This window comes from Leucopleurus acutus, assembly GCF_964270905.1.
Source record: "Leucopleurus acutus genome assembly, chromosome: 3".
Classification (NCBI taxonomy): Eukaryota; Metazoa; Chordata; class Mammalia; order Artiodactyla; family Delphinidae; genus Leucopleurus; species Leucopleurus acutus.
The window spans coordinates 115,879,475-115,893,260 of NC_139145.1; the positions used below are offsets into that span (position 1 = coordinate 115,879,475).

General features: G+C 45.9%; 1 protein-coding gene across 1 annotated transcript; it reads right to left on the reverse strand.

The window, feature by feature from the left end:
- Positions 1-604: 604 nt before the first annotated feature.
- On the reverse strand, positions 605-11,733 carry F2RL1 (F2R like trypsin receptor 1; the record flags this gene model as incomplete). Its single annotated transcript, XM_082835906.1, has 2 exons — positions 11,625-11,733; positions 605-1,716 (listed from the first exon to the last, which is right to left on the reverse strand). The coding sequence occupies exons 1-2, from the start codon at positions 11,704-11,706 to the stop codon at positions 605-607; spliced, it is 1,194 nt and encodes a 397-aa protein (XP_082692032.1). The 5' UTR covers positions 11,707-11,733.
- Positions 11,734-13,786: the final 2,053 nt, after the last annotated feature.

A 13,786-nucleotide genomic window follows, 5' to 3' on the forward strand; every position in this document is an offset into this window, starting at 1 on the left:
GGCTCGAACCCGTGTCCCCTGCATCGGCAGGCGGACTCTCAACCACTGCGCCATCAGGGAAGCCCGATCCACAGGGATTTTGATGAGGTGGTACAAGAACCCCACTGACCATTCAAAACTGTCCGGTCCTAACTTACTGCCATTGGTTGGAAACCTAATTCTGGGCAGCTCCCTCACCTCTTTAGCTTCCTTATCCTTAAAGCCAGTCAATTGGACCAATCATCTCTGAGGGCCCTGAAGCCCTAACATGGTTGTGACTGACCCCAGATGTAAAATGTAGTTTTAGCTAAGAACTTGGTCTTCACGCCAATACTAGTCTTTGCAAGTCACTGGGTTTCTGTCTTTTCTCCACCTTCTGAAAAGTCTGCTTCCATCAGTTCCGTTTCCAGGAGCACCTGAGTAGAGGAATTCTGAAACTGACATCTATGTTAATTTGGGGGACTTTCCTTATGCAAACAGGGAAGCTCCCAGCAATCCTGAGAGCTGTTGCATATACATGGTATGTGGCGAAACCCACGTGGTTGGGAAACAACAGAAGCATCCCCATGATGTTAATCAGGTTCCAAATCCCCCTGCCTAACTTCCATCCGAGGAGCTGGAAAACTCAATAGGAGGTTTTAACACTGGTTGAACTTGAAGAGTAAGAGCTGGATTTCCTGGAGAATTTGACTGATGTGTGGGACACTTGCATCTGCTTTACAGTACGGACGCTCCGACAAAGCAGAGCGTTCTTTGCGTGATCCCTGATGTCTTGTGAAATGAAGTAATAGACAAAGGGGTCGATGCAGCTGTTGAGGGTGGAGAGGCAGAGGGCTATGAGGTACAGGGCATAGACGTGGCTCTGGCCCCAGTTTTTAATCAGGAAGTAATGCACCACGAGCAGAAGGTTACTAGGAGTGAAGCAGATCAGGTACATGGCCAGGACAGTGACGATGAGCTTGATGGCTCTCTGCCTCTTCTTTTCTGAGTTTTTATCCAAGGCAGAAGATTGGAGGGTCCGGATCATCAGCACATAGGCAAAGGCCGTAAGGAAGGCTGGGAACAGAAAGACTCCGATGGCCAGAGAGAGGAAATAATTGAACATGTCCCCCACCAACACCGCCTCTGGCAAAACATCATGACAGGTCGTGATGTTAAGGGCTGGAATGTAGAGGGTCTGCTTCACAGCGTATAAGGGGATAGTAACCAGCAGAATCAGCAGCCATATTCCCAGGGAGACACTGATGGCAATGCTCGCCTTCTTCATGGGGTACAGCATGGGGTTCACGATGACCCAGTATCTCTGCACACTGAGACAGGTCAGGAAGAGGATGGAGCAGTACATGTTGCCGTAGAAAAAGCCAATGAGTACCTTGCAGAGAGATTCCCCGTAAATCCAGTTGTTGCCGTGGATGTGATAGGCAATCTTCAAAGGGAACCAGATAACAGAGAGGAGGTCCGCCAAGGCCAGGTTGGCCATGTAAATCACAGCAGGGTGCTTCTTCTTCGTTCGGAAAAGAAAGACCCACAGGGCCATGCCATTACTTGGCAAACCAACCGCAAATACGATCGTGTAGACAATTGGAAGAAAGACAGTAGTCAGTTTTCCAGTGAGGACAGAGGCAGAAGACTCATCCACAGAGAAGACTGGTTCCACTGTTGCTCCTCTCCCCGTGATCTGAGGTGAGTTATCAACGTAACCAATGAGACTTCTTCCTTTAGAGGGTCTACTGGTTCCTGCACAAGAAAGGCAAGGCAGACAAGGGTCATTACAGAAATCAACGTTTCCACAGAAATGCTGGTTCGTCCAAATAAAATCACTTCAAAGAAAGACAGGAGGGCCGGTGGGAAGGTCACGGACAAGATGGTGCTGCTAAGCGTTACAGCCACCTGAAAATTTGGGCAGAAGAGGAAAGGAGGAGAGCAGCTGAGGAGAAAAAGAAGCAGAATGAACTGAAAGGGATTGAGAGGCAACTGGCATGGGCAGCATGTTGCGGCAGCCCTGCCTTTCTCCAGAGCAGCGCAGCTGAAGAAAGCTTCCTGTGCCGTGTGAAAGAAGAGAGAGGAAGAAGACAGGAGGAGGAGTACACAAAATACTTATGGGTGCTTTCTTTGGGTGACGGAATTACTGGGATTTCTATGGTCTGGATTGGTTTGCTTGCTTTTTTTTTTTTTTTTACAGCAAGTATTTTTTATGGGAGGGTTGTGAAGTATGTGTAGAAGATAACATTGATTTCTATGAACCTCGAAAAAGGTGACGGTATTTCCATTTATTTTTACAAACTGTCCGCACCCATTAGTTCCTACCTGTTCTCATCATGGCCATCTATCTCACTTGGGGCCATAAGACAGGATCCAGCCTTGCCTGTCACTCCCTAGCCCAAAGTCCAACACGGCGAGATTCTCAGGAGCACAGAGATAGTCCCTCTCCAGTCACAAGGACAGCCTCAGCCGTGGGCAGGGATCCCCCACTTCTGTGTGGGCTTCCTGGAGACCTTCCCATGGAAGCCAGAAGACAGGCAAGCCTTCCGGCCTCAAGGTCACTGGACGGATAGGTGCATGATTTCTGTTCAGACAAATTTGTATTCTGACTTTTAAGCAAGTAACATGGCAAGCTTTAACAATTTCCACTCTCATCCCCATATTATGAATTCAACTTTACAAATCACAAACCAATGGCATAGCCAGCCTATGCCAATGAAGTGCTCATGGACCTGCAGATGAACGTGAGGGACAATGTGAGGACATGGAAGGATCTGACTTTAATTCTGGGGAAGAGCAGTCCTTCACCATGGCACCACAGTATGCCAGGGAGGATGTGCAACCTACTCACAAGTTTATCTGATAATTTGTATGTTTAGTCATCATTTTTTCCTCTCCTACCTTTGTACCCATGTTCAGCAGGATTATTCACTTCTCTTAAGGCTTCCCTACTAAGAAGTGACAGCGATTAGGGTGGGTGGAGGATGAGAGGGTGTAGAGATCAATACTTCACTTCTCATTTAGCAGAGTGGGTGGCCCCCCAAAAAAGATGCCCATGTCCTAACCCCTAGAATCTGTGATCCTTACCTTATTTAGAAAAAAGGTCTTTGTAGATGCAATTAGGATCTTGAGATGGGAAGATCACCCTGGATTATCCAGGTGGGCCCTAAGTCCAATGACAATTGTCTTTATAAGAGAAAGGCAGAAGGAGATTTGAGAGAGAAGGAAGACAGAAAGGAGAAAGCATTGTGAAAATGGAGGTGGAGACTGGAGTAAAGCCAAGGAACAAGCTAAGGAATCCCAGGAATACTAACAGCCACCAGTAGCTGGAGGAGGCATGGAACGGAGTCTCCCCTAGAGCCTTGAGAGGCGCCCACACCTTGATTTCCGACTCTCGACGTCCAGAACTGTGAGAAAATAAGTTCTTACGAACTGAAAACAACAGCTTGCGGCAATTTGTTACGGCAGACACAGGAAGTTAGTACACTTAGGACAGACTCATCTCTTCTTCCGATTTCTTTTATAATTTTTTCAAAAGAGCATGAATTATTTCTAAATTTAAAAAATAAAATAGGGCTTCCCTGGTGGCGCAGTGGTTGAGAGTCCGCCTGCCGACGCAGACACGGGTTCGTGCCCCGGTCCGGGAAGATCCCACATGCCGCGGAGCGGCTGGGCCCGTGAGCCATGGCCGCTGAGGCTGCGCGTCCGGAGCCTGTGCTCCGCAACGGGAGAGGCCACAACAGTGAGAGGCCCACGTACCGCAAAAATAATAATAATAAAAAATAATAAAATAATATCCCTACATATTACAGTGTTCTTCAAGGCTTGACCATAACCCACAGTAAGAAACGTATTCTATATGGTAACCCAGTTCTGATACTTATAACCATAATGGAAAAAAAGTTTCACAAAATAATAATTAGCCTTATTGTGCAGGGTACACTCTAATACTTTCTATTGTATTCTGTTCCATTCTTGTGAAATCCAGTCACCACCTTCTACATTGATTTCATGACCCACTTACATGTTTTTCACAACCAGTTTAGCAGAGTGACCGATTTTACACACCACAAGAGAATCGTAACGACATATTTATAGACTGGTAATGTCTGGAACTTGCTCCAGGAGTCAAAATGGCAAGAGTCGCTGTGTGAGATTACAGGTTTAATTCCAGGACTGTCCTAATTCCTTTATCCTTAATTCCTAACTTCCTTATCCCCATGGTCCCTGGCAGAGCCCTGGACCTCGCACATGGGGTGGCTTGAAAAGCTCAGCTAGCCCTACCGATGAAAAAAAGGAAAGAGAATCAAGAGCGCAGCTCATGTCTTTAGAGCTCTAGCCTGACCCAGTTAGTACCCAAACCACACAGACGCCGGCAGGGGATTCCAGGACACACACGCTTAATATCGTGTGTCCAGCGTTGCTTTCAACACTTCACGTGTATTAGCTTACTTCACGTTCACAACACCTTATGAGGAGGTACTATTATTAGAGCTACATTTTCTAGATGCATAAACTGAAGCTTGAAAAAACTGAGTAAATTTTCCAAGACTGAACAGTTGTTAGGTTGGAGAGTCAGGATTCAACCCAAGGCAGTCAGGATTCAACCCAAGGCAGTCCGTTTCTAGACTCCCTGGTTCTAACCCCTATATCACATAGCCTCGGTGACCGACGTGAGGTCACGCGCTGGAGTCTATTGAGACCAACCTAACCTGTGCGGATTCCACACGTCTGTTCTCAAACAGAAAATTTTAAATGTAAAGTTTTACCATTTTAACACCCCCGCTTTGAACTAGCCCCTCCTCTAATAATTTATATATTTATTTGTATTAATATTAACATGTTCTGGAAGACTTTCAGAGGTGTAAGAGAATCCTATAAATTCTCCATTGGTTTGAAAAGCGGTTAGCGGCTCTCCGGAGACGCAGGCGTGGCAAAGCTGGTGACTGGACAGTGGACCCCTGTTCTGAGGACTCTTCCATTCAGAGAGCTGGGACACCCAGCCCAGAAACAGCCCACCAGAGACCAAGTCAATGAATCAGACTGCGTTTCTACAGAATAGAGCCACCAAGATTTTCTAATTACCACAAAAAGACTCAATTTTTTCCCTTGGTACCAAGACAAACAAACAAAATTACATAACTTGCTTTATAAAAGGGAAGAAAATCTAAGCATTGATTGTCCGGAGTTACCCACATCACAAACATGATAACCAGACGTTATTTGCCTCCAAAGGGAAGAAGTACCTATGAAGTAATATTGCAACAAACAAACGGTCGAACGAACCCTCATCTGAACAAGCCCCTGGATCCAACAGCCAAATTAATAGAAATAAAGGGGACAATAGGACATGTTCAATAACATAAGAATGTCATTAGCAAAATCCAGGCTGTGGAAACTGTTGCAGGATAAGGACCTCATTTCTTCAAAATATAAATTACAAGGCAAAAACCCAGAAAGAGGTGTGGAGGTAGGGCCCATAAATTAAAAGACTTATAAGGCAATATTAACCTTATGTAATGTGTGGACCCTGTTTGGATCCTGATTCAAACAAACTATTAATATAGTACTTATGACACTTATGAAACAATTAGAAATATGAACACTGAGTATTTGATTATATTACACAATTTTTGTCAGTGGTTATTATGTGGTGATGTTTGAAAAGGAAATGGCCATCTTTTATGAATACATACTGAAATATTTTAAGATGAAATTATATCTGGATTTATTTCAAAATAACGCAAGGAGGGGAACCCTCAGGTGCTGCTGGTGGGAATGTACAGTGATTCAGTCACTGTGCAAATAAGTTGACAGTTCCTGAAACGGCTCACCATAGAGTTGCCATGTGACCCATCCATTCCTACTCCTAAGTACACATCCAGGACAAATTAAAACACGTGTTCAAACAGAAACTTATACAGGAATGTTCATAACAGCATTATTCATAAAAGCCCCAAAGCAGAAATAACAAAATGTCCATCAACTGATGAATGGATAGACAAAATATGGTATACGCATACAATGGAACATTATTTAGCAATAAAAGGAAATGAAGAACTGATACGTGCTACAATACAGATGAACCTTGAGAAGATTATGCTTTTGAAAGAAGTCAGTCACAAAGGAATGTGTATTGTATGATTCCATTTATAATAAATGTCCTTAATGGGCAAATCCACAGACAAAAAGTAGATTAGTGGCTGCCAGGAGCTGGGGAATGGGGCAAACTGGGGGGTGATGGCTAAGAGCGGGGGCGGGGTGGGGAGTGGGATGTTCTTATGGGGCAATAAAAATAGTCTAAAGTTGATTGTGGTAATGGATAGACAACTGTGAATATTCTAAAATGCACTGAATTGTAGACTTGGAATAGGTGAATTGTATGGTCTGCAAATTGTATCTGAAAGCTGTTAAAGAATAACACAGGAAGGAGGGCAGGAAGGAGGCTGGGGCATCATTGTTAAGGCTGAGGGAGAGGTACCTGGGATTCACTGTAATATTCTACTTTCACATGTCTAAAGTTTCCCATAAAAGTAAACACACGCCAGGTCAGGAAGGTTCATGTAAAGAGAGATAAAAATCTATTTTAAATAAGAGTACTAAAATAAAGGGGAGGGGGGGAAGAGCAAGAAATACTGCAAAAAGTTAGGGAAGGATTCAAAGAGAGAGAGAGAGAAAGAAAAATTTCCTGAGACTATTCTAACATACAACCTTGAATGATCTCAATCTGAAATACCAGTCATATTAGCTATGTTCATTGTACCAGTGGCAGAGCACACAAGCAGCATGCCACTTGGTATGACACTGGTCAGTTCTAACACTGGTAAATGTCAAGATGCTGCTCAAAGTTCCCTGAAGCCCTTTCAGCACAGTGCACAGACTTTTACCTCGTACAGCATCCTATCCCAGTCACCCCAACTCACAGAACTTGTCTAGAACTGATGCTATTCCAGCTTCCAACTCTATAACCCATCCGTACACCAGACAAAATCATTTCTATTTTCGAGAGCGAAGATGAAATTAAATGTACATATGAAGTTTAAACACACAAAAGCATTCTCCATTTGGGACCTGTAATCAACAATACTTGCCCAAGGACACAAGAATACGCACCCACTGGTGCTCAAGGCATCATCCCCCCACCCCAATTACAAACAAACAGGAAACAAGCAACGTTCATCAACCACCGTTCCTAACTTACCATATCCTCAGCACAGTCCCTAGCCTTCATAGCAGACACTACACTACTTAATAAGCATTGAAATGGAAAGAGAGTCACAATATGTCCATTGAAAAAAAGCAACTGGCAGATTAATATGCTTCCATCTATATAACAAAATTATAATTTGTTTGCAAATCTGAAGTCTAGAAAAATACCCACTAAACTATAAACAATGGCCATCTCTATAGAGTAAAATGGATGGGGAGGAGAAACTTACTTTTTTTTACTTCACGCCCTTCTATGTTGTTTGGTTACTTTTTCAAAGGGGTATAAATTGGTACAATCTATTTGGAGGGCAATTTGGCAAAAACATCAAAATTTTCAGTGTGCTTGCCCTATGACTCATCAATTTATTGCTAGGAATTAGTCCTGCATGTATACTAGCTAAAGTGCACAAAAACACTATGTACAAGAATATTTACTAGAATATTGTTTACCATGGTAAAACAAAAATGTTAGTTTCAATGACCATCGAAAAACAAAAAAGGCTAGTTCAATAATTTATGGCATTTATACAATGAATAATTCCCTCTACACAAGTATGGACAGATTTTTTTTATACTGACCATGAATAGATCTACTAGGTTAAAAAAAAAATAACTGTAGGACAGAATGTACAGTATGATCATTCTATTGTTACAAAATACATATATTTCTGCATAGAAAAGTCTGTTGAGAGTGAAGAGGGCGGAGAAGAGGGGATGTTTCGCTTTCTTTTTAACTCTTCTGATTTGTACAATTTTGGGGTAAAAATGCATGGAAAACTTTTAACTTTAAAAACGCTACCTGTTCTTTGTTATATTAAGCATCTTCCTGTTGCGCACCCTTCCAACCAAAGCAAGTACAGAGCAGTTACTTTATTTGTTTAAACTCTCCTCTTGTGTTCTTTCCCCTACTATCCTCCTCACCCCAAATCTTCTTTTGCTCCGACCTTTGGGAGAACAGATCAAAAAAAATAAAAGCTTCAGTTGCTCGGTACCCCTTCTCTAGGTACACTTTAGTCAACTTTCTCGTGTTCTTTCAGGATGAACTGTTTTCCTCTCAACACTTGTCCAGCTAATAAAACCATAAGAAAGACAAACACAGACTTCACTAAAACATTGCCTATCAAGGTTAATTAGTAACTACAAGGCCAGGAAGACGACGAAACACAAATTTAAAGTCCCATCTTCATGTTCTATGTGTTCTCTCTTATTACAAAACACTGGAAGTCAGCCAGTGTTTACTATTACTATTGCAAAACCATGTGCCCATGTGTCTATGAACAGAGAACCAATTAAAAATTATAATACATCCATTGACAACATTTTAGAGTCATTAAAAATGTTTTATATTTACTGATATGCTACTGATGTTTATATAAACACATACTTGTACAAAAAAATTTCTCTGTGAATATGTATTTTATGCACGGATGTATGAAAGCATGAGAAAGGCTGGAAACCAAAATGTTAGCAGTGCTTTGGATACTGAGGGTGATTTAATTAATGCAACCCTTTGTTTGGACTCATTTTTCCTTTACAGTGATCACATACAGCTTGTATAATTAAAAACCAATTACAAAAAGAACACAAGTTTCAGTCTCCAAAAGAAAAATGGAATGACTGCATTACAGGGGACTTCTCAGGTTCGTGACACGGTGGAAAGAAGTAAGTGCCTGAAAGAAGCCGACTTAAATGCTGAACTGCCATCAACCACCAGGTCAATCTGGGCAAGTCCCTTCACTTCATTCTTCATTTGCTATTTACTGAGGTCCTTTAGGGAATGAGACTGTGCTGGACCGTGGTGATGGAGGTGCCGCTAGGGGTCCCTGGCCTCCTGGAGTATGTGATCTGGTGGGGAGACAGATGAAACATATTTACAGAAATAACTATCGATTACTGTTGTGATCAGAAAGAAAGCAGAGGCCTGATGGACAGTTTTCCTTGCCCTTCACTCCTCAATTCAGTGGCCCGTATCTGTAAAATGAGAAGGTTACACTCTAGGCTGAGTTCCCTTCCATAAGGCAGTCATTTGGGGAAAAACCTTGGAGAAGAAAAATCAAACCTAGGATGTGTCCTGCTGCAAACTGAGGGGCACACCTTAGGGTCGAACCAAAGAGGGTAAGCAAAGACAGGTGCTAAAGGGCAGAAACACTGGTGATGGCCTGTTTCTTAATCAAAATCAATCTAGCTTCAAGTTGTGAGGAAAGCTCCGTCTACCTAAAGTCTCGCTGTTATTTAACTGACCCTTTAGGACAGTTTCCCTGCAAAGAAGTAAAAATATGTGGAGGAAAAAAAAAAGTGCAATACTTCTGGTTAACAAGTAACTTGATTTTTGTTGTTGTTGTTAAAGTAAGTCCCCCTTGTACTTCAGGAATCCCCCCCAGCCCCTCACTTTGTAAACAAGAACAAGCCAGACACTCGGGCAAGCTTCCTATAGGAACCGTTTGAATCATAAAACAGATGAATCATCAACATCCACATATATATTTTTTTTAATGCAGGGGACACGGGTTCGTGCCCCGGTCCGGTAAAATCCCACATGCCGCGGAGCGGCTGGGCCCGTGAGCCATGGCCGCTGGGCCTGCGCGTCCGGAGCCTGTGCTCCGCAACGGAAGAGGCCACAACAGTGAGAGGCCCGCGTACCGGAAAAAAAAAAAAAAATGTTTGCACAGGGCTTCCCTGGTGGCGCAGTGGTTGAGAGTCCGCCTGCCGATGCAGGGGACACGGGTTCGTGCCCTGGTCCGGGAAGATCCCGTATGCCGCGGAGCGGCTGGGCCCGTGAGCCATGGCCGCTGAGTCTGCGCGTCCGGAGCCTGTGCTCCGCAACGGGAGAGGCCACAGCAGTAAGAGGCCCGCGTACCGCAAAAAAAAAAAAAAAAAAAAAATTTGCACATACTAAGCTTTGCTCCTAAATTTTAAGTTTATAAGTTTAAATTTTAAGTTTATAAGTTTAAAACATAAGGGTAAACGGACATGCGTGCATCACAGTTTCAGTACTTCCTGTAAATAAATAAATGCCTTTATTCTTGTTTTTTTTTTAATTTTTAATACATCTTTATTGGAATATAATTGCTTCACAATACTGTGTTAGTTTCTATTGCACAACAAAGAGAATCGGCCAAATGCTTACACATGTCCCCATATCCCCTCCCTCCCACCCTCGCTATCCCACCCCTCTAGGTCATCGCAAAGCACCTAGCCGATCTCCCTGTGCTATGCGGCTGCTTCCCACCAGACAACTATTTTACATTCGGTAATGCTGTCAATAAAATGTGTACCAGGGGTGCAGTTTCCAAGTATCCACCAAAATACCCTTTGCTGTAACTCCAAAGGGGAAAGAATCACATTCTTCCGTCTAATTCAAATTCACAGTGACTTGCTCTTTTACAATGTCTTTATGAAGAGGATAAAAGTGAGAACCTGCCTTTTACAACAGGTCTGCACATTTAGCAGGGAAATTAAAACTTCCCTTTTAAGGCTGCCCTGGCTGCCCCAAACAGCGGGGCGTCCTTTAGCATCACAGCAGTGCCATACTAGGCTTAACAGCGCCTACGCCCTCGGAGGCCTGCTCCGCCCGGGAGGCTCCACCAGCAGCCAAGCAAGTTCGAGCACACCCGGGGCAGCACACCCGTGGAACCCGGCTGCGGCGCACAAGCTGGCACCTGAGCGCCGCCAGGGACGGCTCCCGTGCTGTTCCCTTCCTGGGGCGGGCAGCCTCCGGCCTACAGACCTGAGCCGCAGCCAGCGAAGGCCGGGGAAACCCAGGGCCGTAAGTTCACTTGGTCGAATGTAAAGCAGGGTCGAAGAAGTTCCATTTATTTAATCCGCCCAACTGGCCTAAACCTCGGGGTGAGCGCTCGTCACCCCAAGAACCCAGCAGGGTCCGGCCCTGACTTCCACACCCCCGCTGTGCCCTGTGCCAGAGGAGCTGCAGGCCCCGGGGGCGTCTTGAACGCCGTGGGCCGACCCCAAAGAGTGGCCTCCAAAAGTTGAAGGAGGCTGCAAAAACCGAAGCAGAAAGTTCCCAGGCCGCGGGCTCCCATCCACGCCACCCCGCTCTGAGCCATCAACTCGCTAACTCCGCGGGTCCTGCAGGACCAGCCCGTAAGAGTCTCAAGGGTGTGCGAAATGTTCCTTAAGGATTTTCGTGTTTGCGAAGAAACCCACCGGGGCCCGAGAGGCTAAGCCCTCTGGGTACTCCGTAGAAGCGAGCACTCCGCTCCCTCCCTTTCCCCTCCGTAGACTTCACCCTCTCCCGCTAGTCCCAGCTGGTTGCTCCCAGGGCGCAGGGATCCCCCTTCAAAGCCGCCGAGAGGAGGCTGCGGGATGTCGGGAGGAGTTGGCGGTGGCGGCGACTGAACACCCTTCGCGCACCTGACCCTCTTCCCCCACCTGCCCATGGTGCCCAGGACCCCCGCTCCTTAGCCGCACGAGCCCTCCTTGGCCAAGTTTCTCACCTAGGACGGTGCGATTGCAGGAGGCAGAGGTCCCCAGCAGGATGACGCCCCCCAGCAGCCACGCCGCGCTCAGGCTTCGCATCCTTCCAGCAGCTCCGACACCCGGCGGGCGGGGAATTCGCCGCCAACGATTCGAAACTCAGAGTCCCACTCGCAGCTAGGAGAAAAAGCCACCCTCCCACCTGCCCCTAATTGGAGCCTCTGCGCACGCCTTCCCCGCAGCTGGAAAAGTTTCAGTGAAACTCGAGAAGCTCGACGTACCTGCGCGAGGCCACGCCCCGGGGCCCGAACGCAACGCTGGGCTTCTGCGGTTCGAAGACCAGGCGTCCCGGCCCCGCCCCCGGCCGCCGCGCCGCACGCTGTGGCCCCGCCTCCGCCGCCCCAGGTGCGCCAGCCGCTAAGGAGCTGTATCGGAATGCAAATGGCTGGAACGCCCAGATCGCAAGGCCGAAAACTACCTTTAACCTTTAATTACTCCTAGGGAGTCAGCCAGTGTTGTCCATCCCCATCCCTCCCCTTTCCTAAACGGCAAAAAGCCAAGACCCGAGCTCGCTGCAGTTATCGTCGGTACTTGGTAGAGACTTCCCAGTGTCGTGGGCACTGTGGGATGAGGGATGAGTTTCCAATCTGCATTGGCAGGATGGACGTCTGCGGACACCCGCGAACGCGATGGGGAGCAGGAACGGGTCCCGGCCAACCGGAGTAATCAGGGATCTGGGTTTAGGTTTCCGCTCTGATGTTAACTAGCTGTGACCCCTAGTAATACTCTCACCCCCTTCTAGGCCCCTTTCCCAGTCTGTGAGGTGGTGAGGGAGAAAACATTTGTAACAGCTACTTGAAGTGCCGCGTATAAATGATTTAGGAGCACAGTCTAATCCCAAAACAACCCGCGCAATAAGTATAACTATTATTACCATTTTACAGATGAGGAAATAGAACTGAGAAAGGTTGGATAAATTGCCCACAGTCACACAGTTGGTAGACACAGTCTGTAAATGTTCATCACAAGAAAACTTTAGTCTGTGAACTTCTGCTTTCTTCTATTAATCACTGCACTATAAATGCTCCCACCAGCGTCTTTTCTGCATTGGGATCCCACAGTCCAAAGAAATATATAAGCAGTATGTACGCCTGTATGTATGTATGCATGCAGAAATATATAAGAGGGGGTGTGGGGAGAAGAAGTGGGAGACTGGGGATCGCTGCACAGGTCCTTCATTATATTGGTAATGTCTTTTTACTTGCTTAACATAAAGTGTACTGTAATTCATTTAAACTCTTGGGTAGCGGAGGAGCAGAGAAGAGAAACGTGAGTGCTGTCCTGAGATACTTGAAGAGTTAGCATGTAGAAGAGGATTAGACATGTTTTGAGTAGCTCCAGAGAGCAGAACTAGGTAGTAGCCACAGTGGGGGGCTGATTTCAGCTCAATGTAGAAAGAGAATTTTAACAGGGCTCGCTGGGGGAGTTCCCTGGTGGTCCAACGGTTAGGACTCGGCTCTTTCACTTCCGTGGCCCAGGTAAAATCCCCGGTGGGGAAACTAAGATCCCCGAAAGCCGCCAGGCATGGCCATAAACAAACAAACAGCCCCCTGCCTTAAATAAATAAATAAAAACAGGGCCCCATGGTCCCAGTCCTGGGGCCTGCCTGGTGAGGTTAAGGGCCACGTCACTGCAGGGCTTACAGCAAAGGACCAGAGCAGCCATCCTGCAGGTTGGAGAGGGAGTTCCCTCCCAGGATCAGGGGTCAGATTGGGTGAGTCCAGGTAGCCTCTTGAGGGGCTTGAGTCCTGGGAGTCCACGATTCTTCCTTGAAGACCAAAGTTTGGTGAGTCAGTTGCCAGTGACCATCATCATTTATTGAACAGCCATAAACTGAATGGCCACCATCTTGGCCCTGTGAGTTTCTAGGATGGAGCGTACCTCTGATAAAGGCCCCGTGTCACGTGTGTGGCCTCTTGCTGAACCTACCATGGGACCAATTAACGAACTAATGGGGTTCCAGATAATTCATGCAGACAAAATTGTATAAAATGTCATGTTAGCCAGTTGTTTCAACCATATCCCCAATAAGACATTTCCCCAAATTTACATAAGTGGAGGGTTAGCATTCTGCCTCTTCCCTCTGCCCTGACAGAGCTCACAGGAGCAGGAAAATAAATGG